At 48.4% G+C, this 24,702-nt stretch overlaps 2 protein-coding genes and 2 non-coding genes across 7 annotated transcripts in view; 1 reads left to right on the top strand and 3 right to left on the bottom strand.

The window, feature by feature from the left end:
* The window catches only part of PXN (paxillin), a 45,089-nt gene extending 37,873 nt beyond the window's left edge, over positions 1-7,216 (bottom strand). For all 3 annotated transcript variants that reach the window (XM_057411500.1, XM_057411498.1, XM_057411499.1), the window contains exon 1: positions 7,114-7,216. In XM_057411500.1, coding sequence (XP_057267483.1) covers positions 7,114-7,126 — 13 coding nt within the window. In that variant the 5' untranslated portion in view covers positions 7,127-7,216. The remainder of the gene's footprint in view (positions 1-7,113) is intronic.
* Positions 7,217-9,942: 2,726 nt separating this feature from the next.
* LOC130600308 (U4 spliceosomal RNA) lies at positions 9,943-10,083 on the bottom strand. The gene has a single exon (XR_008972429.1). It is a non-coding gene; the product is annotated as a U4 spliceosomal RNA (small nuclear RNA).
* A 716-nt stretch (positions 10,084-10,799) lies between these two features.
* Positions 10,800-10,940, bottom strand: LOC130600309 (U4 spliceosomal RNA). The gene has a single exon (XR_008972430.1). It is a non-coding gene; the product is annotated as a U4 spliceosomal RNA (small nuclear RNA).
* Positions 10,941-12,806: 1,866 nt separating this feature from the next.
* SIRT4 (sirtuin 4) lies at positions 12,807-23,706 on the top strand. Of its 2 annotated transcripts, XM_057411344.1 has the most exons (5): positions 12,830-13,161; positions 16,497-17,002; positions 17,650-17,944; positions 19,097-19,299; positions 19,674-23,706. In XM_057411344.1, the coding sequence occupies exons 2-4, from the start codon at positions 16,503-16,505 to the stop codon at positions 19,259-19,261; spliced, it is 960 nt and encodes a 319-aa protein (XP_057267327.1). In that variant the 5' UTR covers positions 12,830-13,161; positions 16,497-16,502; the 3' UTR covers positions 19,262-19,299; positions 19,674-23,706. The 2 variants fall into 2 exon arrangements, with proteins under 2 accessions (XP_057267328.1, XP_057267327.1); XM_057411345.1 differs by lacking the exon at positions 19,674-23,706 and having other exon boundaries at positions 12,807-13,161; positions 19,114-19,287.
* Positions 23,707-24,702: the final 996 nt, after the last annotated feature.

Below are 24,702 nucleotides of genomic sequence, written 5' to 3'. Positions count from 1 at the left end.
CACGGCTTGTAGGCATCTTACTCCTGTGGGCCACCTCTGCCCAAAAGGGGTAATTTGCCAGCAGCAACCAAAACCCAGAGTCCCAATGCAGCTGGTGGTGAGGAACTGGGAGCAGCAAACACAACTGATGGTCAAACAAGATGAGCAGCAGGGAGAGCAGCCAGGCCATCACCTTACTCATGAGGCACCAGTAAGCTCAAGTGACATGGAGTTAACCTTAGGCTCTTCTGTCTGACCCAGCTGAAATTAGTGTCTCCAGCCCCAAAGGAACCTCTTCAAAGAGAAACCTTGAGCTTGTTTAGAACCATGAAGGAGGACAGAACATGGGAGTATTATGCCCCTAATCCATGGCAAATCATTTACAGCCCTCTTGCCAATGACCTTTTCTACTTCTGGCTTTAATTGTCCCTCTTCTGCTTTTAGAAAATCCCAGTCATTGAATGACCACAACCTTCCCACCAGCACAAAGTGAAATTCTGTGCTCACCTTGCTCTTCAGTGATAGAAATAAAGCAAGACGTTATCAAGCGTCTAGACAGACAGATTAATTCTGTCTGCCAGCTCCATTTTGTGACAAAAACATCGGACTGGTTTATTCCTGGAGACCCCACAGAGTTTGATTTATAGCTGACCCATTTAAAGCACAATTCCTCACGCAAAGTGTCATTCAGAAAGTTTATTCCCTGGAGTGCCATTTAGTTTTTTTATGTTCTTCACATCACTTGCAAAATGTTAGAGGTTTAGACACATGCAATAAAGAGTGAAAAACTCAAGAACTCAAGCTACACTCCACTGTGTGCTGCCAGCCAGACGTACTCTAGCTCAGCAGAGTACTCTACGTACTCTAGCTCCAGCAAAGCCACCTAGACCAAGTTTGCACATAACAAGAACACTGTGAGAAGTGGCATGCCTACCTCATCATCATTTAAAGAACTTGAACTAATCTTGTTCACCATGTACAGACAGTCCAGCACAGGGAAAAAGGAGCCAAGCAATAACAATGCAGGCTGCCTCCCCCTGTGGCTTGCCATAAGTTCTCTTGGATCCTCAGCCTATAGTTGGCTCAAACTGCTTCAATAAATTTCCCATGTAAATGCAGAATAATTACTGTCTGCTAAAAGAAAAAGCTGCATTGATTTGAGCAGCAAGAGCTTACCAGACTCCTAAACAGCACAAACACATAACCTCAGGGACTCAAGCTCCTGTAACTGAAACACCAACACTTGCTCCACAGCACCCCAGTTGCCGTTTCCACTTTGCTTCATCAGGATTGAAAAACAGATACCAAAGTGTGGATTTTAACACCAGTCAATCAAGGGAGACCATCGCAGGCAGCTGGTTTCTGCTGCTCTGGGGCCATTTGCAATGAGAATAAGCACAAATGGGAAAAATAGCTGAGTGATATGAGAAAGTCATCACCCACCTCCTGTTTTTATGGTATATCTTTAGCACACTACATTCTTTGAATGACTCCATGACGCTCTGTGGTAAAGGGAAAGACTAGAGTAGAACTATTGTGGGGAACTTGGAAGGGAAAGGAAATCTTTTCTCCCTACTCACAGCCTGTCATAGCAGAGGATGAAGAAAGGATGAGCAATCAGAAAGGCAGAGAAGGAATATTAAACAGGGCTGAGAAGGGAATAAAAACTTTTCAATCTAATTCAAACTTGCCATTGTAAGCTTTTCCAGCAATGGAGACCAGAAAAGCTTGGAAGAGTTGCTATTCTGATATATTCAGCTGGAAGCATCTCAGAAACACACAGATCTCACCAAACATTAACCACACTTCACAGGTAAGGAGCCATTATCCCTACTTTGCAGATGGAGAAACAATATGCCAACAGTTGGGGCAAGTTTTTGAGGCTATGGATAAAATCAAGTTAAACCAATTTGAAAACACAACTTCCACTTTCTCCCCAATCCATTTAACTTCAGCCTAAACTGGAAGGGAATTGTGCCACTCCTCGCACTGGATCTAGTTTTGTTGCCACAAGGCGAGACAGTTCAGCTTACTGATCCAAGGGCAAACCATTTGTTCAGTCTGGGAGAAAGGGTTGGTTTTCCAAAAGGTCTGAAATTTGAACCAATTCACTCTGGAGCCTGACAGTCACCAAATAAGCAGCAAGCACACAAGAAATGGGGGAAGCTGGGAATCACCATTTTTGGCTGCCATCTGAAACTGGACGAGATGCGAGGCGAGATTTTACAAACGCTGAAACAAGAACAGGACCCAAAGGTCTCCTCAGCTCCCTCTGAAGTATTTTAAAATATTATAGCTCAGCACTCATAACAACCTGTACTTCCAGGGCTTGTTATTAAACCTAAGTTAGTTAGGACAGGCTGAAGTGAGCAAGAAACTCATTCCCCAAACCCTATCTTGTTATCGTAGCCCAGAGAAGCTTCCCGCAGACAGTATCTCACTTTAAGCAGCTGGAGTAGAACAGCATCTTCATTAACAGCTTCCGCCTCAGACAAAAAAAGGGACACACAAGATCAGTACACAAAGGGCGTGAGGCACAGCCTGAGCAGAGCAGGAAACTGGGAGCAGAGATCCTATTCACTCACACTGATTTTCCACTAGCACGGCACAGCTGAATTCGGAATCTGTTCTGGCTATCTCTGAAGCTGCAGCAGATCCTGCATACCACAACTAACACATTAGTCTGATTCAAACAGATTTGGTTTGTGACCATGGATGGGCTTTCTCTCCACTCTAGCTGCACAGATCTAAGGAATTTATATACATCTGTGTTAGCAGTAGATCAGCAGAACAACTCTGATCTAACCAGAAGTGCACTGTTACTGCTTGTTCTGCTGCCAGAGGTCAGAATTTTATCCGTCATTCCTGCAGTTTCACAACCTGTTCCATATAATAAATCCACTTCAAGGGGAAAGAGATGAGGGAAAATAGAGTCTGGAGAAACTGAAGTATCATGATTCCCTGGGAAAGAACAGGTAGAGAGACAGAGTTAAAGATGATGTATGAGAGGTTACCTATTTCTTTCTCTAGTGGTAGAGATGATGTCGGAGGATCAATTTTAATGAGGAGTGCAGCTGAACACTTGGGATAAGTTGACCTCTCCCAGCGAGGGACAAAGGAGCTAAAGACAGCACAGAGTCCAGCCTTTCCATGGCAATAGAGCAACAAGAAAAGCAGCCTCTCTCTGCATCACACACTGCTCCAGGCAGAGGACTCCCTGTCTGAGCTCCTCTGGACAATGAAGTCCCTGTTTTATGAGGGGTCACAACAGCAAAGAAGCTGAAACAAGTCAGAACCCCATTGTGCAGAGTATTAGTTCTGTTTGCAGTCCTCTCGCCCAGCAGCAGGAATGACTCAGAAACCTGAGCGAGGAGAAAGCCAAGGGACCACATTACTTTACCAGTGTTTTCCCCAGTACCATTTCCTGGGTATAGGTGACCATGAGCAATTTCACACTAAACTTTCAGACAAACAAGACCAAAACCCACTGCACAGGACTGCCAAAGTGAAGGAACCAAGTCAGAAACAGGCAAGCATCCTCCTCACAAGGACAGACAGCATAGCCCTGCAGAGCGCAGCAGTCTTCCAAATGTTAGGAGAGATGACAGATGGAAACACGTGCACCCCCTCCACAGTGCCATGAAAAATCAATGCAAGACTGCTTCCTTTAAACCTTGAGAGGATTAAACCCTGAAGAGAGGGTGGGTTATAGTTCCTAAACCAGAGGGAAACAACTTCTAAAGTAAAACCTCTTGTGCTACTGAACCTTTGCACCCAGACTATTGAAGCCACATTGCTGCAGTAGGTTTGGTTAGCAAAGTCCTTCTAGAAGTGAGCAAGCACATCTAAAATCAGCAGCTCACAGTCTAGTTTACACACACAGCCAAAACACTGCCATAAATACATTCTCATTAAACAGAAATAACTTCTTTGTAAAGCATCTTTTCCAAGCTCAGTGTTTGTGTTTGATTGCAAAATCCTGTTGAAAAAAAAAAAATCTGAAGCCTTTTAAATAAATTAATTTTATATATTAAAAAAACAAGCAGTAGAGAAGTGAGAATTTCAAAGCCATCAAAAGAAAGCTTCTAAAAGCAACAGCATTTCTGTTTGGTGGGTTTGCAAACAATCCCTTTCAGAAAAATGCTGTAAAAACACATCCAAAGTCAAAACCAAAGAGTATCCAACTAAAGCAAATGTACAGTTTCCTTTCTCCTATTCCCCTTACCACAAAATACATGACACACTACATGAATTGGGTTTCTTCCTCCTCAACCAGCAGGTCCTAATGGGTCTGGTCACACTTACTACTTAGGTAGCACCACAGAATCAAGAATAAGTCAACATTTAACTCAGTATCTCAAATTGTCTGAAGCAAATAGGTGCTGTTGGTCACTCGTGTCCTGGAATCACAGCACGTAACAACACACTGAAAGGGGGAACACCCCGAGTTAGGATTTTCAGTCCTTAGAGCACAGTTTTACCCTCTGTGCCAATTTACAACAGTGCAGACCAGCAAGCTCACTGAGCAAAGCTTCCTGTCAAACTCCAGCACATCCGCACAACATGCTTCTTTAGAGGTTGGAGGAAGACAATCTGGACAAGCCTGGTCAGCTGCTCAACCCACCATCTCCTCCCCCTTTCCACAACGTGCTATTCTGGTTTATACATGGACCCAGCACTGCGTGTCCTGTGCCACGGAGGCTCCCCCAGCTCAATGGGGTGCACAAGCACCGCCTGCAGAGCTCTCCAACAGTTTCCTGTGTGGTGTAACACCACTTCTTCAACACTGAGGGGAAAGAGAAGGAACAAAGGGGCATTTTTCAACTCCAAAGGAATCCCCAAAGCAACACAAATCCATTTGCACATGTATTTCATACCCTCTCCAGCACAAGCAGCATGAAATTGAGATAATTCTGGACCTCCAGTTCAGAGTGCACAAGTACACACTGACCAACTGCATCGAAGAGGAGGAGACTGTCGATAAACAGAGGGAGGACGGACACACCAACAGGCTATGTGAGGTGTCCCCTCATGCCCAGCAAGATCCATCAATCACTAGCCATTTCTGCACCACACAGATTCAGAAGCACCATGGGGAAACATCCAACCTGATTCTACTTGACATCAGCTCTTAACCTGCAAGGCCTATTAGCTCAGGCTCAACACTAAACCACTTTGGGGGCAAAACTGGCCCTAGAAGCAGTGCAGCTATGTCCACATGGCATTGTGCCTGAACCAACAAGTCCTGCCCGACCAGCCTGACTCTGGACACAGCTAGCGCAGACGTCTGTATCCATGGCACAGTTAATCCACAACTCGGATAATCCACCCATAGATAATGAGGAAAGAAAAACAAACTCTCACTTCGGTTTGACTTGTTTCAGGGGAGCTGTATCAGCACAGCATTGTTCTCCTGTGTATGCATCCCATGGTGAATGGCTTTAGAAAAATAAGTGAGCAATTTGGGGGCTAACAATGATTTGTAGAGGGAAAATAGCCAGTGTGCCTCCATGGGTTCTGTAAACCAAAGAAAAGCTTAGAGAGAGTCAGAGTCCCACTCCTTTATTTTTGCTTTCTATGAGATAATCAGATCATGACTGAAAGTCTGACAGACTGTACAAAGATTGAGAAAGGCCTGGTGTAATTGAGACTTGATGAAATCAAGTTGCCGAGACAAAAACTCAGATCACAACCTCAACTTTTAGTGCTGCCAATACATTCAACTGCCCAGAAGAATAAACCAGACACAAACTTAGGTCTTTTTCATAATTTCTTTGCAGCTCAACTCTAAGCTTCCTACAGAGGAAAGGACAAATGTGTTGAAACTGTGGCTGCTTGACTGAACAACTGGGAAGTTGGAATGCAACGATCACAGTGGGCACAGCACAGCTCCCATGGTTGTTACAGATGAGACGCTAAGCTGGCTCTACACAATGCTGTCTGTATGCTCACCTTGAAGGGCCACTCAGCAAGTCAATACACAGGCTGGGGGAATCCTGTTCTGACAAGAACACATTCCTGAACAGGCTAGAAACTTCCACCCAATCTCCCAGAGACAACCAGGGATATAAGAAGCAGTAAACAGAACTGCCTCCGCTTAAAGAAACAACAACTGCGAGAAGAAACTGCAGTAGAAGTTCATCCTGTTTGCACCACCAGCTACTTCACCCAGGCAGCCAAAGGGTGAGGTGTGGCTCCCTCGGAACGGTGCACCTCTCAGCAGAAAGCCATGTAGCTGATGGACTCCTTGCCCTGTACATTTTATCATTAGCCCAATTCAAAGTCTGTTTTCTGAAGGTGTGACCACCAACTTGCCGGCGCCTCAATGAGCTTCCAGTTCCAATGAGAAAACTGCGATTTGCCTGGAGCATATCTTAACAGAACGCCTGGTTTCTATTAAAGGTAGGATGGAAGTAACGGATCACGGCCCCTCCCCAGTGTCTGATTTAATCAGTTTCATAAGCGGAACTCAGCCACCCTAATGTCTCCCAGAGCACAAGGGATTTTGGCAGATCCACCCTCTTTCCGGCTCGGTACCAAAGGAACTCAAACTCTCTAGATCTTTCCAGTGAGCCCAGCTGCCTGACACCTCCCCGCTACACGGTTCTGGCAGGCTTCAGCACACCTGGGCGAAGCAGACAGGAGGATGTGCGCTGAGCCCGGCGGCTCGCTGGGCAGGGGCTGGGCGCTGCTCGCCCCGAGGGCTGCCTGGGATCGCTCCGTACCCACGCGACGTTACCGGTCTCACCCAGGCACAGCCTGGAGAGGCTGCGGCAGCGGCAGGGCAGGAGGCGTCCCCTGAAACTCGGCCACGCTCCACGCTGCCCCCGCGGTCCGGGACCGAAGGGCGCGGGGCACGGCCGGGACAAACACCGACGGCTCGGACCGCAGGCTGGGGCGGTGGCCCCGAGGCAGCCCGGGCGAGGGCCCTGGGGACGGACTGCGGCGCGGCGACCCGGGAGGCCCTGCGCGCTCGGCGGGGAGCGGACACGTCCCCGGGCGCCGGCAGGCCCGGCCCGAGCCCCAGGGCGCGGAGCGGACGGCGGCGCTGAGGGGCGCAGCGTGGCCGGGCGGGCCGCGGGGTCTGCCCGGGACGCTGCCCGCCGCGGGGGGTACGCACGGCTCGGAGCTCACCCAAGTCGTCCATGGTGCCGCCGGTCCCGGTGCCGCTGCCGCCGCCTCAGCGCCTCGCAACTTTGCCGGACCGCCCCCGCGCGCTCCCGCGGCCCGAGCTCGCGCCCGCCGCGTCGCGCCCGCCCGGCGCTGCCCCCTGTCGGCCGCAGCGGGGCCCGACAGCCCGGCCCCGGGCTGGGGGACGCGGTCCCGCGGTCCCGGGCGGGGCCGGCAGCGCTGCCGAGGGCCGGAGCGCAGCCCCGGCGGTGGGAGAGGGCCCGAGGAAAGGCCGGGGCCGCCCCCGGGCCTGTCCGCGGCTCCTGCCCTCGCCCCGGCCCCGCGGCAAAGCCTGCGCTGCCGCCAGCAGCCACTCTGCCCCGAGCCTGCCGGTGCCCGGGCGGGAGCACTATCGTCTTAGTTGGAGCAGCAGGAGCCTCCACCAGGAAAGCTCCCCCGAGGGCAGCGAAGTGGTCGTGCCCGTGTCAGCCGGCGTGCGGCTGTCCCGGAGGAGCCCTTCGCCCCAACGGATCGATGTTTCCAAACCCCCCATGATTTACGCAATCCACAGGGAAGCTTGGGCAGGTGAAACCCTTCCTGAAGAATTTTCCGTGAGTTGTCACCACCATAAAGGAAAGCCACCAAGTACTTCTCCTTTGCTGTGTGTAAAAACCGTACCAGCCTTCCTGGATTCATCATGCGATAGTGCATCTTGAACCACCACTTCTCACTGGCTTTCCCTTTCCAACCACTACCAAACCCCACTCCAAGGCAGCAAAGGCCTCAGCTTTGCCCAAACCACAGAGCAGCTCCACCCTCACCAGAGCCAGTGTTTGCCATCAAGCCACAGCCAAGTTGACATGGCAGGAAAAACAGTCGCTCAGCCCAAATGTTCAATTCCTAATCTGATGAGAGATATGCTGCGAACTATCAGTGTGGGAACAGCCAAGAATGCAGGAAACATGACTCTCGTAGCAGTTTTCCTTACAAAATGACCACTGAGTCAGAGAATGCTCTCAGAGCTGAAAAGCACATGTCCTGTTGCCGGGCTGAGATTACGGGATCGCGTTCCCATAAAGGCAGAGAACATGAGGTCAGCTGCTTGCAACCTCTGATGCTTCAATTTTCACTCTCTAGGCACAAACACACCCAGTTCCCCAGCTAGCACACTCCAACAGACATCGTTATTTCCTGTGTTAACATGTGCTATAATGAGAACTATCACTAGGGGGGCATGGAAATATCCCCTCCCTAGCCCCAGCCAAGTTGTGAATAATCAACAGTCCTCTGGGAAATTCATTCCAAGTTTTACTCTAAATCCAGGACTTCTCAGAAAATGACAGCCTTACCTAGCTCGAAGTACAAGACCATTATAAGCAAAGGCTTTCACCATCAAGGCCAAGGATCTCACCCAACACCCCCTGTGCTAGTCCCTGAGCAAAGTTTAAAGTATTATTTTAAGGGACTGTTCTGTTCTCTCTGACCCTCTCATGGGGTGTACAAGGCTGTGTAGTCACGGTGCCTCCAGAGGCTGCACTTCACTATCAGCACTGATAGCAATGAAGTACAAATGGGGGGATAGATTCTACAGGAGTAAGTAGGGCTAGGATGAGAGGAATGGCTTTTAACTGGAAGAGGAGAGATTTAAATTAGACATTAATCTCATCACAGGAAGATCCTAACATCACAGGAAGTTGTTCCCTGTGAGGGTGCTGAGGTGCTTGCACAGGGTGCCCAGAGAAGCTGTGGCTGCCCCATCCCTGGCAGTGTTCAAGGCCAGGTTGGACACAGGGGCTTGGAGCAAGCTGCTCTAGTGGAAGGTGTCCCTGCCCGTGGCATGAGGCTGGAAGTGGATGAGCTTTAAACTCCCTTCCAATCCAAACCAGTCTGTGACCTATGAAATGCAGTCCATGAGGCTTCACTGTCACCTCTGGGCCACTGTTGTGTGTACTACCCCAGCACAGCTGAACATGACAAATAAACGTGATAAAGAAGGAACATTAACGTTCATTTCTACATTTTCTACTCTGCCCAGTTCCAGTGTAAAACAGCTGCCTGGCTATGGGTCTTACCAGCAGCAGGGCAGCAGCATCTGAATAGCACATACATTCAAACTGCTTCAGAGCAGCACCAGCTCGATCTAACTCCTACAGTGACTGAGGGCAGCTGCTTCCAGCTCCAGCGGAGCTTCAGCCCAGGGAGCTGGTCATTAGCCTCCTTTCACAGGGTCTGCTTAGGTATTAAAAAGACAACAGCTGCAAATTAGAAACGGATGGGGTTTATGTATGTAATAGGGTTTCACACCAAACCCACAGCTGCTTGTTTCAGAGGTCTGGGATTTCTTTAATAAGGAGCCTCTATTTTTTTCCAGCAAGTGATACACATTAACAAATCCCCACAAAATGGAGCTTGTGGTACTGTGCACTGAAAGCTGATCCTCAACAGGTTTTGGAGCACTTCTGGAGCCAGTCAAGCACTACTCAGACTTTCACTCCCACTGATTTACTTGCTTGGGAAATACCTCCCATTGCTGCCCAAGCTACCTTCCAAAAGAAAGCATCCTCCTCAGCACGAGCAACCCTTCTGCAAGCACCCCAGTCCCATGTCCACAGCCCGATTGCTCCTTCAGTAGCTTGGGAAGAAAAAGGCCAGAACCCAGGTTTTTATGCAAACGCTCCCTTCATTTATTAAACCGCGATTTGGAAGGAGTAAAGGCCTAGAAAGGCGAAAGAGAACAAAAAGCCTTCGGCTCTTCCTGTCCCAATAAGCTACCGAAGACTTATAAGACCCCATACTGGGCGATGCCTCTACTCCTTTTATCGCTTTCTATCTGTTTTTTACAACAAGGTTCAGTCTCCGTAGAGACTGTCAAAAATTGCCAATGCCGACTATATTTCAAGTCGTCATGGCGGGGTATTGGGAAAAGTTTTCAATTAGCAATAATCGCGCCTCGGATTAACCTCATTGGCTACGATACTGCCACTGCGCAAAGCTGAACCCCTACTCCCGCCGCCGAGGGGCCTCGCTCAGGGGCCGCCTCCGAGCTCGGGGCGAGCTCCGCCGTCCGCCCGCGCCCGCTCCGCGCGTCCCCAGGACACTCCCCGGGACTGTCCCCACCCACGGCTGACTCCCGTACCGCCGGTAGCGGAGAGCCCCGTTTTCTCCGGTCCCCGTTGTGCATGGAGGGGCGGGCGCGAAGCCTGATGGGAAGGATATGCAAAGTACGTGTACGTCACAGGGGCATCTTCCCGCGGTGCGGGGGATCCTCGCTGCAGCGCGACCACGGGGTACCCCGCACCGCGGCCCTAGGCATCCGCTGCCCAAGCCGTTCCCCTGGGCATCACCGGCCCTGCCCAAGCCCTTCCCCTGGACAGCACCGGCCCTGCCCAAGCCCTTTCCCTGGACAGCACCGGCCCTGCCCGAGCCGTTCCCCCGGGCATCCCTGCCCTGCCCGAACCGTTTGCCAGGCATCCCCTGCCCATGCCGAGCCCTCCCTCCGGCATTCCCGGCTCGGCCCGAATTGTTTCCCGGGTATCCCCTGCCCAAACCGTTCCCCTGGGCATGCCCTGCCCGCCCCAAGCCGTCACCCGCCATCTGCTGTCCAGTCTGAGCCATTCTCCCGGTATTCCCTGGCCAGCCCTGACCGTTCCGTGGGAATCCCACCACTACCCACGTTTTCGCTGCATCTGTCATTAACCACGTGTAAGCAGCCTCCGGAGAGGCCCTCAAAAATTGCCAGTGCCGACTATATTTCAAGTCGTCATGGCGGGGTATTGGGAAAAGTTTTCAACTAGCAATAATCGCGCCTCGGATTAACCTCACAGGCTACGATACTGCCACTGCGCAAAGCTACCGGACAGCTCCGCCCTCCCGGGCCCCGCCGCCGCCGCCCCGCCGCCGTGGTCAGAGCGCGCCGCCGCGGCCCCGCGCGCCCCGCGCTAACGCTCGTCCCCCACCCTCAGAGCGCGCTCCCGGTGCCGGTGGCGGCGGGGGTTCCACCGGGGGGTCCCGATGGCCGCGGCACGGGGCACGCAGGGGCTGCCGGGAGGGCACCATGGTAATGAGCGCTGGGGAAGGCGCCCTGCCCGCCGGGAGTGGCCAAATCACACCGCTCCACCCCCCCAGCCCCGTGGAGGTGGGACCCGGGGTTCCGGCGCTGTCGATGTCACCGCCCTACGGTTTGGAAGCACGTTTAAACCCCTAAAGCAGACACCGGCAGCCTGACGGTTACGGACACTCACGGGACTGCCGGGGGAGGGTCGTGCCGCGGGGCTGACACTGGGCAAGCAGGATGCGGGATTACACATTGCGGGTCACAGGCTGCAGGTCCTCCGGGCTTTAACTGTAAAAGGAAAGAAAAATGGATTCAATATCCGTGCAACGTTTTGAACCAACTGGCACAAGCCATTTGGGGGGAGAGGGTTGGAAAAGTAGTCGGGTTATCAGCAAGGGCACATAGTGTGTGAGGCAGGTGAGGATCCAGGACCCAGATGCCACCATGCCGTAGTCTGGACTTCCTCCTGTTCAGATCTTCAGAAGAATAACATTCCTTTGGGAAGAAAAGGACCCCAAATCCCTTCTTGCCAAGCAATTTGTGCAGTTTATAGTGCAATTATTGAAGGCCTGCTGTTAAAAACCGTCTGTGTGGTGTCAGTGCTGGCCTGGACCACCAGTGCGTACACAGCACCATGTGGAACACGCGCACAAGGACAAAGTGAAGCCATCCCAAGCAGCCACCCCTGTGCACTTAGGAAGGAACTGGGTCAGCTGGAAAACACTGGAAGAAATCCCACCACCACCCGCTAAAGAGGCACAGAGGGGCAGGAGCAATTGGTATGGTTCTGCAAAGATGGGTTGCACTGATCCAGCAGCTCATTCCTGTGGAGAGGTGCTACCTCCACCCCACACTTCCAGTTCCCCTTCCACCCACTGTCAGGTTTCATGGGGTTGTCTCACCCAGCCAGTAGCTGCCCACCTCTAGCAGAGCAGTGATGGGTGATAGACTGAGCCTGGGAAGGAGATCGTGAACTGCACAGCCAGCACAAGCCCTTTGGGGGCAAAGAGTTGAATCCCAAAGTGGCTCAGGGTGCCTGACTGTGCCCTGGGAGAGGTCCAGCCAGGCCAGAGGAACAACTGCCCTGCCGTTTTTCACCCATGCCTCCTCTGAAAGCTGGGCAGGGGTCACTTGCCCCACGCTGACCTCTCCGGTTTTGTCTGGCCACACTAACTGCAAGACCAGATTTTAATACTTGTCCATCCTTGTTGTCATGGGCCTTTTCCACATCTGTCTCCCAAATGTTTTTCCTGTCCTCCTAAATGTGCTTAAGATGACCATTGAACTGCCAGACAGGTCCATCTCTCATGAGGCCAAGTACAACAGGAGGGCACCAGGACAGGCCAAATGTACCAGCCCAGTAACTCATATTGCCTCCAACAACTGACATCTCAGGGAATTCCTGCACAGGGAGAGATGCCCTTAACTGTCCTCGGTGGATTTTTCTCCCATTATTTGTTTAGCCACATTTTAGACCTGAAAGTGTCAGTGAAAAGGAAATGCATTTTTTACAAGGACAAAAATCTACAGTGCATTTTATCAAAGCTATCATTCGCATTTGTAACAAATCAAATCCAGTCTCATCCCTCTGTCTCCTTGGTGGCAGCTGTAAAGCTCTTGGCTTCCTTTCAGCTTGGCGATGGGGTGTCAGGAACTCGGGTTTTTTTCCTTATTTGAAGCATGGGAATTGTAGTCTTTGGGCTTGGGGCTTAACTTCTTCGTGAACTACATTTCCCAGAACTCTCTGCTTCCGGCAGAGCGGCGCTTTGTGTCCGCGGCGGCGTCAGGGAAGGTAAGATTTGGGGTATTATTCGCCTATCACTCCATTCATTCCATTACACGTGCACGGGTCAGGGCCACCCCCCGTCATTATTACAATACAAGAGACTGGGATGAGGTGGGGTTCCTTATGGACTTCTGGCCTGGTACCATTGCTAGGAACATGTTTATCTCTTGCCCGGCACTTGTCTGATCTCTGCCTGTGGAGCCCCTTGGATGCCAGCCTCAGATCTCGATAGGTGCGTTGGAAGAGTTTTTCTTGTTATAGAGAGCAGTTGTTGTTTTATAATCTGAGCAGTTTCATTGTAAAAGCCGCTTTGCATTTCACAGGAAGCACTCTGTGTTTCCTCTCCTGTGCTGCCCTGCTTCCTCACTTTACAGCAGCTCTCAAATTCATCTGTTATTTTCCTCTTCTGGGCAGACCCATGTTTTGTCTCCATTTCATTCCCTTCACAACATTTCTTTCTGAGAGATCTTTTGATGGAAAGGGACAGGAATTGAGAGTTTTCAACAGCTGAAGCAATTGAAATACTGTCAAACTGCCTTGACAGCCTCGAGAGCATCATGACAGAAGGTATTCTCAAAACAAATTAAAGGATTTGGGGGGGACTTTGTCCCTTCTAATTAACTCAGATGGAAAATTAAACCTCTTCAGAGCCTACCACAACTCTTGCTAAACAACAAAACAAGGCAAAAATAATTGTGAACGGAATCCACTGCTTAGATTGAAAAAGTAATTCAGACTATGGAGGAAGTCAGATCTTCCCTGTAATTCAACTGATGATGACACAAAGATTTGAGAACAGGAGAGTAACAGAGGCAAACCTGCTCTTTGCCACTAGCATCAATTTAGTGTCATGATACAGCTGAACACCCAGACTTTAAATGTATTTAAATATTGCTCCATTTATTGACAGAACTGGTACTGAGGGGAACTGGGGACTTGAGGCAAAGCCATTTAGACACAGCAGGAGTCTAAAAACCATCCAGGCACTGACGCACACTTCATCACATGTACTTTGATGCAGCCTTTTAGACAAGTAAATTCACCACTTGAATCCCTCCAACTTCCCAGAGCTGCCCCAGACTTCACAGGCACTGCAGGTTTCACAGAATCACAGAATCCTAAGGGTTGGAAGGGACCTCAAAAGATCATCTAGTCCAACCCTCCTGCAAGAGCAGGGTAACCTAGAGTATATCACACAGGAACTTATCCAGGCGGGCCTTGAGTATCTCCAACGTAGGAGACTCCACAACCCCCCTGGGCAACCTGTTCCAGTGATCTGTCACTCTCACAGTAAAGAAATTTTTCCTGATGTTCACGTGGAACCTCCTATGCTCCAGTTTACACCCATTGCCCCTTGTCCTATCACTGGACATCACTGAAAAACACCTAGCTCCATCATCCTGACACTCACCCTTTACATATGTGTAAACATTGATGAGGTCACCCCTCAGTCTCCTCTTCTCCAAGCTAAAGAGTCCCAGCTCCCTCAGCCTCTCCTCATAAGAGAGATGTTCCATTCCCTTAATCATCTTTGTAGCTCTGCGCTGGACTCTTTCAAGCAATTCCCTGTCCTTCTTGGACTGTGGGGCCCAGAACTGGACACAATATTCCAGATGCGGCCTCACCAAGGCAGAGTAGAGGGGGAGGAGAACCTCTCTTGACCTACTAACCACACTCTTTCTAATGCACCCTAGGATGCCATTGGCCTTCTTGGCCTCAAGGGCACATTGTTGGCTCATGGTCATCCTCCTATCCACCAGGATCCCCAGGTCCCTTTCCCCTTCACTACTGTCCAGCAGGTCATCCCCCAACCTGTACTGGTACATGGGGTTGTTCTTCCCCAGATGCAAGACTCTACACTTGCCCTTGTTGAATTTCATCAAGTTCCTCTCCGCCCAACTCTCCAGCCTGTCCAGGTCTCGCTGAATGGCAACACAGCCCTCTGGTGTGTCAGCCACTCCTCCCAGTTTAGTATCACCAGTGAACTTGCTGAGGGTACATTCAGTTCTGTCATCCAGGTCGTTGATGAAAATATTAAACAGCACTGGTCCCAGCACCGACTCCTGAGAGACTCCACTAGTCACAGACCTCCGGCTAGATTCTGCCCCATTGACCACAACTCTCTGTCTTCTTCCTTCCAACCAGTTCTTGATCCACCTCACTACCTGATCATCGAGCCCACACTTCCTTAGCTTTCCTGTAGGCAGCACCTATGGAACTGCCCACGTGCTTTGAGAGCTGACAAGCTGCACAGAGCCCTCCTTCAAACCACTGCCTGTGACACCTGAAGGGGACCTAAAGCTGGCTGAGGGCTCCCAGTGAGATCCAGTCCCTTAGGTGTCCTCCCTGTAATCTGTGATGAGGAGGGCAGGAGTGGCATTAATCTGCACTCAGTTGTCCCACATGACCACGCTAGCTTTAAGCACCAGACTATCAGGCATCTAAATAGCTCTGATAATTAAACTCCTTCCTCCATCTTCCAGATATCATACAAGCCCCCCAGCTAAGGGAGATGGTGGGAGGGAAAAATACCAGGCAGTCAATTCTCAGTACTGTTTCTTTCCAGACATTTTGTACTTTGTATGCAAAACCATGGAGAAGCCCAGAAAAATAGTTTTAAAAGAGTGAAAGGGAGAAAGGAAAACTGCAGACTGCTAGAAAAACCAGACAAAATCAAGCTCCAAACCAGTCCACTCCTGTCACAACAGATCTTGCACACAATTCCAGGCTACTTGTCAGCAAAGCCATCCTGCCTGTCCCCAATAGGGCACACCAGTCCTCCCTTAAAGCAGGATATCCCTCCTTTCCTACCTGCCAGGCACATTTGGGCGATGCTCCTTTCTCAGCAAAGTCCCTGGTTTCTGCTGGAGAAGCAAAGCTCCCTCACCTTCCACTGACTCTGAGGAGGTGGCACCCACAAAGCAGGAGGTACCAGAGGCATTTAGACAGTGTCTTAATCACCCGCAGCTCCACTTCAAGGACTGTTCTGCACCAGGAGTAACTCCAGTCAAGGTCTTTGTCCTGAAAAGCAGTATTTCAAGGTTGGTTTTTGTTTTCCTTCCCACAACACATGCAAAGGACTGAACTGGAACAAGCAGAATGTTAAAGAAGGCAGAGCAAGGGTCTTCTGGGGAGGAACCAGCCAGGGAGTGCCTCTGGGGTTGGGTGCTTGGCCTTCCTGCCATTTCTTCTCTGCCCTGTTGCACATACCTAGGAAAGACTTTGCATGCTCAGGGCTCTCTGGGCTCTTCACAAGTCCTCTTAGGCAGCTCTTCTTCACACCAGGATGCAAGACTGGGAATCCTGCGAGTCAGGGGTGCTGACTTTGTCCTTGTACCTTGAGTAGTCCTCAGTGTTGCCCTCAGTCAAAGGGACATGCAAACACTGTCCTCAGAGGTTAGGCCTTTAATTATTTAACATTTCCAAAATAAGTTGTGGTTTTTTACCAAAAAAAGAAAAAAGCAAAGAATACTTAGCATAGTTTTCCAGAAAATCCCATGAAAATGGAATTAAGGACATGCGCTTTGCTTTCTTTTACCTGCCATGTGTTCTGTTCTTGACTTTTAGGTGAATATGTTCTCTGCTAGGAAGTTGCCTGGAATACACAGAACGATCAGCTTCCATAATTTCAGACCCCATTCTGCATCCAGAACCTCTCCAAACTTGGCTTTCGTGCCAACCTGCCTTCCCCCAGATCCTATAGAAGTAGAGAAGCTGCAGCACTTTGTTTCTAACTCCAAGAGGCTGTTTGTAATAACTGGAGCTGGGATCTCAACTGAATCAGGGATCCCAGATTACCGCTCTGAAGGCATTGGGCTCTACGCCAGGACAGACAGACGGCCCATGCAACATGCTGAGTTCATCCGGAGTGCCAGTGCCCGGCAGCGGTACTGGGCAAGGAACTTTGTGGGCTGGCCCCAGTTCTCCTCCTACCAGCCAAACATAGCACACTTGGTCCTAAGAGACTGGGAGAAGCTGGGGAAGCTGCACTGGCTGGTGACCCAGAACGTGGATGCCCTTCACACCAAGGCCGGGAGCCAGCGCCTGACAGAGCTGCACGGCTGCACACACAGGTAATGTCTGGTGGTAGATGATGGTTGATCCTCCGGTCGCTTGTTCAGGGTGACTGTGTTAGCTGCTGAGAAAGGAGGCACAACGTCAATGCTATGTTCCTGAACATGAGATGCTCAAAGGTGGTGTTTGGCTGGGGTGGAGGAAAAGATCACAGAACAGTGCTGTTCTCAGCACACTATTTAAGAAACATGACCACTACTCTGTCTTGTTAGAGCATTGTTTGTGTCATTTCCCCTGAAGCCTGAATCAGCCAGAAACTCCCCTTTCCTTGCTACAACAAACGTCCTCTTAGTGAAGAGGACAAAAGGATTATCCAGGGCTATGCAGCATGATAGTGCTAGAAACGCACAGGATGAGTGGACTGGAGAAGGGCCACCACAGCCTGGCAGTGATCACACAGTTTCCAGATGCAAAAGCAGGTCCTGAACTGGGAGAGAGTGTGTCAGTAGGGTTCAAAGTGCTTCCTTTAGAGCATTCCTACAGAGCAACAATGGGAGGTAGAAAGACAGCTGCTTGACCTGTACTATTTGGTAAATAAATGTGGATGATGACAATAGACCTTCCAGGCCTTCTAAGGAAAAAATAGCAGACTCCAGCTCTTCAGCTCACGTGGAACTCTCTGTTAAGACTTTCCTCTGAATTTCAGGGTTTTCTGTCTGGCCTGTGGAGACCAGATGTTGCGCTCTGAGCTTCAGGAGCAATTTGAGGCTCTGAATCCTACCTGGAAAGCTGAAGCATTCGGTGTGGCTCCAGATGGAGATGTCTTCCTGACGGATGAGCAAGTGTGTAATTTCCAAGTCCCAGCCTGCTGTAAATGTGGTGGAATCCTGAAGCCCGACGTAACATTCTTTGGAGACACAGTTTGCCCAGAGAAAGTGAATTTCGTGCATCAGCGCCTGGCAGAATCAGACTCCATGCTGGTGGCAGGATCCTCTATGCAGGTAAGTAGGTTTTCCTCACACACTGCATTTCCTGTTTCTGTGGTACTCTGCCTGCAACAATCCTTGCTCCCACAATTTAGGACTAGTGCTTGTGGATCCAAACAGCCTCTCCAGAGCTTCTTTGTATTTTACATTTACTTTGGTTGGGATCTGGCTTCACAGTTGGCCTGTTTGGGCTTCCCTGTCACTCTGTTGCCAGTCTGCTTCATGCTGCTAGAAATAACTCCATTCAGATCTCTCTCTTGTGCCTCCTCCGTCAGGAAATTGTAGGTCCACAGTTGTCCCTAAAGCCAAGATGCCTGATACAGTTCAGTCCTGCAGAGATCACCACCTCATATCTTTGTGCTTAGTTTTTTTAGCTTTTGGCAGCATTCTGGGCCTCATGGCACACTGTGTGAAATACCAGATTTTGGGTCCTCTAATTCCTAATTAAATGCTCAATAAGAGAGCAGAAATATCTCTGCTTTCTTCTTAGGATTGCCAGGATTGTCCTTTGTATCACAATGTGTTTTTTCCATTAGCCTCTTATCTATAAGGTAAGGTAGTTTAGAAACCCCTGTTGTTTAACCTGTGGAAGCTTTTGGAATAGAGTTTGTCTAAGAGCGTTTTCTTTCCAGGAACAAGTTCTACTACATTAAAAAAAATACTCTTAACACCTCCCAGAACAAGGTAAAACCAAGGCTGCCTGATTGTTGATTCTCTTGGCTTCAGGATACTGGAAACAAATTCCTTGAACTTGCACTTCTTAAGCGTATAATCCTTTGTACAGGAATGATTGAAATGCCTTAGGTTCATTCTTGTCCTACCTAAGCTGAGCCATGTGAGAACCATCAAAGTAGAAGCGTTTAAGTGCCAGTGATAACTAATAAAAACTGCTGCAGAGATTTACTGAAAGACAAGGACATTTCCCATTAATGTACTGTGAAGTTTCAGTTTCTGTGAAACTGCAAATCCTGCACTGACAGAGGTTAAGAGCTTTTCTTTTCTGTGCACTCCTGGATGACTTCCTGCCTGAACAACTGCCTAATACGGCATGTACATACAGCACCTTTTCCCACTGCCAACAGCAACTGGTTTTACTTTCCTTACTCCTTTCTGTAGCAGTTCTGCTGCCTAAGATGCTGGAAATTTTGTCTTCTGGTATTCCTGCAGGTATACTCTGGTTACAGGTTTGCTCTTGCTGCCCGGGATAAGCAGCTGCCAATTGCAATCCTTAACATTGGCCCCACAAGGTTAGATCACTTTGCGTCCTTAAAACTGAATGCCCGCTGTGGAGAGCTGCTGCCTTTGATTGTTGCGCCTGACCCAACAAGCTGAGCTTCAGGAGCCATCAGGAGTAAAATTATTCCTACAAGGTGAGTACCTGCCCTGGTCAGTCACCTTACAGGGTAAGAAGGTGGCTTCCCATCAAATGCTGAGACTGAGATGTGCTGATGGGCCTTGATACTGTTTCTCATGATCTTAAACAGAAAGTGCTAACGTTATCAGAAAATAGAGCAAGAGTAGCCAGAAGACCCAGCAGCTTTGAGTTCCAATCCATTTATCTCTATCAGAAACCTTAAGGGGATCATCTGCAGATTCGGAGAACGTGATCAATACTCTTGCCTTTGCAACTGACAATTCAAAAGCTCTGCCTGGTTGAATTGATCCAGCTAATCCTCATCAAAACAATGCTGTTTAAAAGAATCAATTCCGCCTATAAAGCAGCTTTTTCCCTCCTCTCCTGCAGGACTCATCGTCTTAAAAGGGGAAAACCTCAATGTAAGAGGCAGCTGAGATCCAACATACGGCCCTTGATAGCACCAGGAGAGGGCAGCAAGCCCCGCACATGTCAATCTGACCAGCTTTCTCCATTGAAGCTGTCTGCACTTACCAGGAAAAGAGGATGATAATGAAAAAACTTCTGGTTTTGAGGTTACTTTTGTTATGGTAAACAGTGCCTTTTCAATCACTGGGACAGGATAATCACACTATTGTATCTGATAACAAACTTCCTTTTTTATAACTGTCCCCAGGGAAGAACAAGGGACAGGGATTTTGACCTGGTAACTTGAGGCTATAGCACAGGCAGGCGATGTGGAAAACCACAGGCTCTGCTGAAGGATCCAGTACCACTAGTGGAAAACTGTAGAGCATGCAAAGAAAAGGAGGTAAAGGAGCTGCAGTTGTCATTAAAATAAAAAAGTTCAAAGTAGAAGCTGAACGAGAATATTGCTCTTGTAAGATACTATTTAAAAGCACAGACTATAGCTGACATCTTTGGGAAGGAGGGGAGTCAGCATTTCTCTCCACTGGCAGTTGACAAGCTCAACTGCTTACTACCTGAACTGTTAAAAACTCGCATACTGGGGAGATGCCAGAGGAGTTACTTTAAGCTAATTTGACCAGCACTGCTTTCAGTGTGGCTGTGTCTTCCAGAATGCACTTCTTTAAAATGTTATTTAATTAATGAATATTTAAGTAGTGAATTAAAATTGTTTACAAGATTGATACTATTTGCATTGTAATTTCCTCTCCCTCCTATGATTGAAGTATAGTCTCAACAGCCAGTTCAGATTCATTTTTTCCATTGCAAAATGTAGGATGTAATTACTAACAGCTGATGAATTAAAGGCAAAATACAGCTAAATCTGTACAATAGGTCTCCCTCAGGAGGTAATCTCAAGCTATTAATAGATGTAATTTTCCACACTCCTAACAGGAGATCCCTCACTACTGAGTAACCACTTTTTGTTACTCCTTAGGGTGGTAATTTAAACCATATTAAACCATTTATGGGGTAAAAGACAGAATCTTGCTCAGACTGTAACACTTTGTGACCTGACCTTCTGCATAAATCTACCAATTCCCTCCTGGCTATGAAGGAGAATAATTGTTGGGGTCTTCCAAATGCCTCAGTCCTACTCTCCACATAACATATCCTGTATTAATATTTTGACAAGAACCATAACAAGCAATTGGAAATAAGGATGCCAGAGTCAGCTGCTGAAAGGTCAAGTAGCAAAGCAAGCACAACCAAACATGTCATGCAGAGTTCTTTTTTGCTTTGCTGTTGGTTCAAATCCATGCCAGGCAGGAGGAAATAAAGCACAGAATCTGAGTGATACGGAGACACCCAGTTTCTGCAGAAGGTAGAGGGAAGTAAGATACATAATGCATTTCAAGATCTGGTTATTATGGGTCAGAGGAGAGATGGCTTCATTTAGAAGCCAAGCAAGGTAAGTTCAGAAGCGTTACTTGCATCCTGCTCTCGTTCAATGGAGATCTCACTTTCCAATGAGATGGGTATCCACTGTTTGGTGGTGAAGAAAGCTCACAGAAATCACTCCATATTTAGCATAGTACAGCTGTCTGCTAAGCAAAGTTTTTGCAGAACCATTGCCAAGGCATAGCGGAGTCTCCACACACAGCCAGAGCACTTGCACAGAATGTTTATTCACGTAGGTCTTTTCCACATAAGAAGAAACATTTATGCCTCCTTAGCAGAGGAACTGGGGCCAGGTTACTCGCTGTCTGTGTCCTCTTCTGTATCACCTTGAAACTTCCATGATGTAGATGTGTTAGAAACAGGGGCCGCAGGTTGAGTGCCAGTGGAGCCAGAAGACTGAGGTGTGGGAGCGTTTCCAGGAGGTCTAAAACAAGAAAACTTTCAGTGAGGACTTGGCATTGCCAATGTGACAGGTAACTAAACCTCCCTCAGCTCTCCCTGCCTCCAGTTCAGCAGCTGAGCCTGTAGGAGGGAGTCAGGGTCTCTTCAGCATCACTAATAAAACAGTAACATTACCCTGACCCTCCACTAATTATGCTATATACTTTTAAGTCACTAGGGCAATGACTTACAGTAAATGAACATTACAGTAAATTTCCTGTGTATGGTTTATGACTATATGTTAATGAGCATATATACAACAAGTATATGAGGCTGAGATGAAGGAGTGAGGGGTTTTCTGCTAAGCTGATCCAGCAATATTAAAATTTACTTCTTTTAGAGCACTTCTCCCTTTAGCACGTTCTCCAAGACAACACTGAGTTTACTCAGCTGAGAAATGCTACAGAAAGCCTAAAGTTCCAAGAGCCAGATCTGCATCACTCTTAATGCTGAGTGACACCTTCCCCTGTCACTCCCTGGACACTATTTGTGGGAAGATGCAATCCAGAGAGTTAGCAGCTATCAGAAGAGGCTACCTGCATTGCAGGTAGCTAGCAAAGACCTATCCTGAAAGTTTGTGTTTCTCAGCTTAATGATCTCCTTACTAGCCTGGAGAAAGCTATAGGTACCTCCAAGGCTGAGCGCTATAGGATGTGAATTAGCCATGCTGTGGGAAAACAACAAACTCAGTATTCAAACTAGTGTTCTGCTTTAGTCTCTCAGCCTATGGTGAATTTGCAAGGAAGATGGGGTTTTAAGGGGGGAGAAACATTGTTCCTAAAAGACAAAAGACGGTAATCTTGTTACTGGCTGAAACTGTAGGAAGATAGTGTTGCAGTGCCTGAGCAGTGTTGTCTTCCCCCATCACCAGGAAGGAAATGCAGATCCTTTCTACCTATCTTGTCTGCTTTAAGCCAGCCTTATCCTCCACATGATTCAATCCTTGCCTACCTTTTCTGGCTCACTGTTTTTAGACCAGTCCACCAGTATTTTAGATAAGGGCTTGAAGTTGAAGCTCTCTCCCCCTATGAAGAAAAGTACACATCAGACAACAGCACAAGGACAGGTTTTTACCATTAAATTAGTTGCATGAACAAATTATGCTCTTCCCTTTTCCTCAGAGCTGTTCCTACTAGGACAAGCTCCTGAGGTTTGGATAAAGGAGCTTAGGGTGCCTTATAATGGATTTTTCTACCACTCCACTGAAAGCAGAGTTGGGTTTACCCAAAGCAAATAAAAGCTACTTCCTGTTTGACAAATCTTGTCTCTCTGGGCAAATTCTCAGAGCAAACTGTAATCGGCTCCTGCAGCCTGAGAAGGGTATTTCACATGCTGTGCTCCAGTGAGGGCAGCATAGCCTGCAGGTGGCCCAGAGGATTTGTGCCTGGTGAGTATGGTGTAAGGGCAGCCTCCCACACCGAACAGTCAGATTGCTTCTACTGACAAACCTGCTTATTCATGACTTCTGGAAAAGGACCGAAGAACCTGGGCATGGTGAACTTGGGAGGTTCAGGAACCTTGGAATGAAGTTGATTTAATCTGTCTTGTAGAGCGTGCTTCTTCCGATGTTGCCCTCTCCCAGTCTTAGCGGCTGTGAGAAGGAAAAGTAGTATTTCAAAGCAGTGCCAACTTCCTGGTTTCGTCAGGCTATTCCTTCAAAACTCATGGCTTGGGCAGGACAGATGGAGTCTTCCTCTGAACCTGTCCCAGGGCAGCCCCAGGTAAACAGCAACTGAAAGCAGCAGTCCTGTGAGGGTGTCCAGAGTCAATGGAGAAGGAATGAGGAGGGTCTCAGTCAAACTCAAAGTTTCTTATCACCACACCATTCTCTATGGTGTCTCAGTGCAGGGTCTTTGAGATCTGGATTAACTTGGCCCTTCCAATTGTGGTTTTAGATTACAGAAAAGACAATAGTGGTGAGAGAGTAAATTTCCAACAGAGGACTTTACCTCCCCAGTCCTACTGGTCTGGCCATTTTCATCCCTGATAGATACTGTGAAAATACCTTTCAGATAACAGATTCCTCCTGGCTGATGCTTTCTTTCCTGTAGGGACAGGAAATTCTGGTAAATAAGCTGTTAAACAGCTTTGATTTGGTTGGTTGGAGCCTTAAGAGATGGATGATGCGCTTGGAATAACAACACAAAGGATTTCCTCCTATCTTATTAGTTCTGTGGGCTGTTCTAACTGTTCTGTCACCTGTGCACCTAAGTCCTGATAGATACAGGAAATCATGCAGGGGATACAGATGGACAATAAGAGCTTCATACCCACTCAGGTGAAAAATAGGCTAAATATAAAAATTATAAATAAGAAATTATAAATAAAAATAGGCTAAAAATAAGGGGGAGAGCATTTTGTGTTAGAAGGCCTCACGATGTAGAGCTGTGACTTTTACACACTCCAGGGAAGCAGTTTTGAGTGAATGACCTAAGTGCTGCTTGCCCTTGTTCAGACCCAGAAACATATGCAGCTTCAGCATATGCAAATCAGAAACGATGCATTTTTGCTAATGGAAGCGGATTTCTGGGACATTCTGCTATCGCTTTATCAGAAGACTCTTGCAAATAATAGTTTTTAAAAGTATAGAAAGATTTAGACACATGCTGCATCCAGATTTCCAGTGTGATCTCGTAACTTCACATTGGCAAGGGCCAAGGAGAAGAAAATCCAACTGCACTCAGTAACTCTAAAGACTAAATATGTGCAACAAGTCAATCTGTGCCCCAGAATTCAGTGTCTGACACAAACTGCTGCTGGTGGGAGAGTAGCAGTGATTGGCTTCTCACTAAAGCAGGTGGCACATGACAAAAATCAGATGATACCCTCTTTAGCACTTGGCATGACAGAACTTAACTGGATTTGACAATCAGCTCCTGTGTCTGTGCACAGAACTGACCATGGCTGCAGCAAGGCTCCCACTATTTCTATAATAAAGAAGCTATGCCTGCAGGTAAGGGAAGCTAGAGGATCCTCAGGAAATTGAGGCTATCACACACATGGGATTAAGGCTGCCTTCTCACTAAGATGACTCTCTGTTGCTTGGGGAAAAACAGCACTGGACTTGAGACAAGAAGCAAATGCTTTCTGATGTGCTTTCACAGCTTAG

The sequence above is a fragment of the Pezoporus wallicus genome, unplaced genomic scaffold, assembly GCF_028554395.1.
Source record: "Pezoporus wallicus isolate ANWC-B61680 ecotype Strahan unplaced genomic scaffold, APGP_CSIRO_Pwel_v1 contig_6401, whole genome shotgun sequence".
NCBI classification, from domain to species: Eukaryota; Metazoa; Chordata; class Aves; order Psittaciformes; family Psittacidae; genus Pezoporus; species Pezoporus wallicus.
Note: the sequence above shows the minus strand (reverse complement) of the source record. Positions and strands in the feature narration are given on the sequence as shown.

Excerpts from the sequence above, each read along its gene's own strand:
- SIRT4 (XM_057411344.1), top strand. The coding sequence starts at position 16,503 with ATGTTCTCTGCTAGGAAGTTGCCTGGAATACACAGAACGATCAGCTTC. Across the intron at positions 17,003-17,649 it reads CTGCACGGCTGCACACACAG|GGTTTTCTGTCTGGCCTGTG; the intron begins GTAATGTCTGGT and ends TCTGAATTTCAG. Across the intron at positions 17,945-19,096 it reads TGGCAGGATCCTCTATGCAG|GTATACTCTGGTTACAGGTT; the intron begins GTAAGTAGGTTT and ends GTATTCCTGCAG.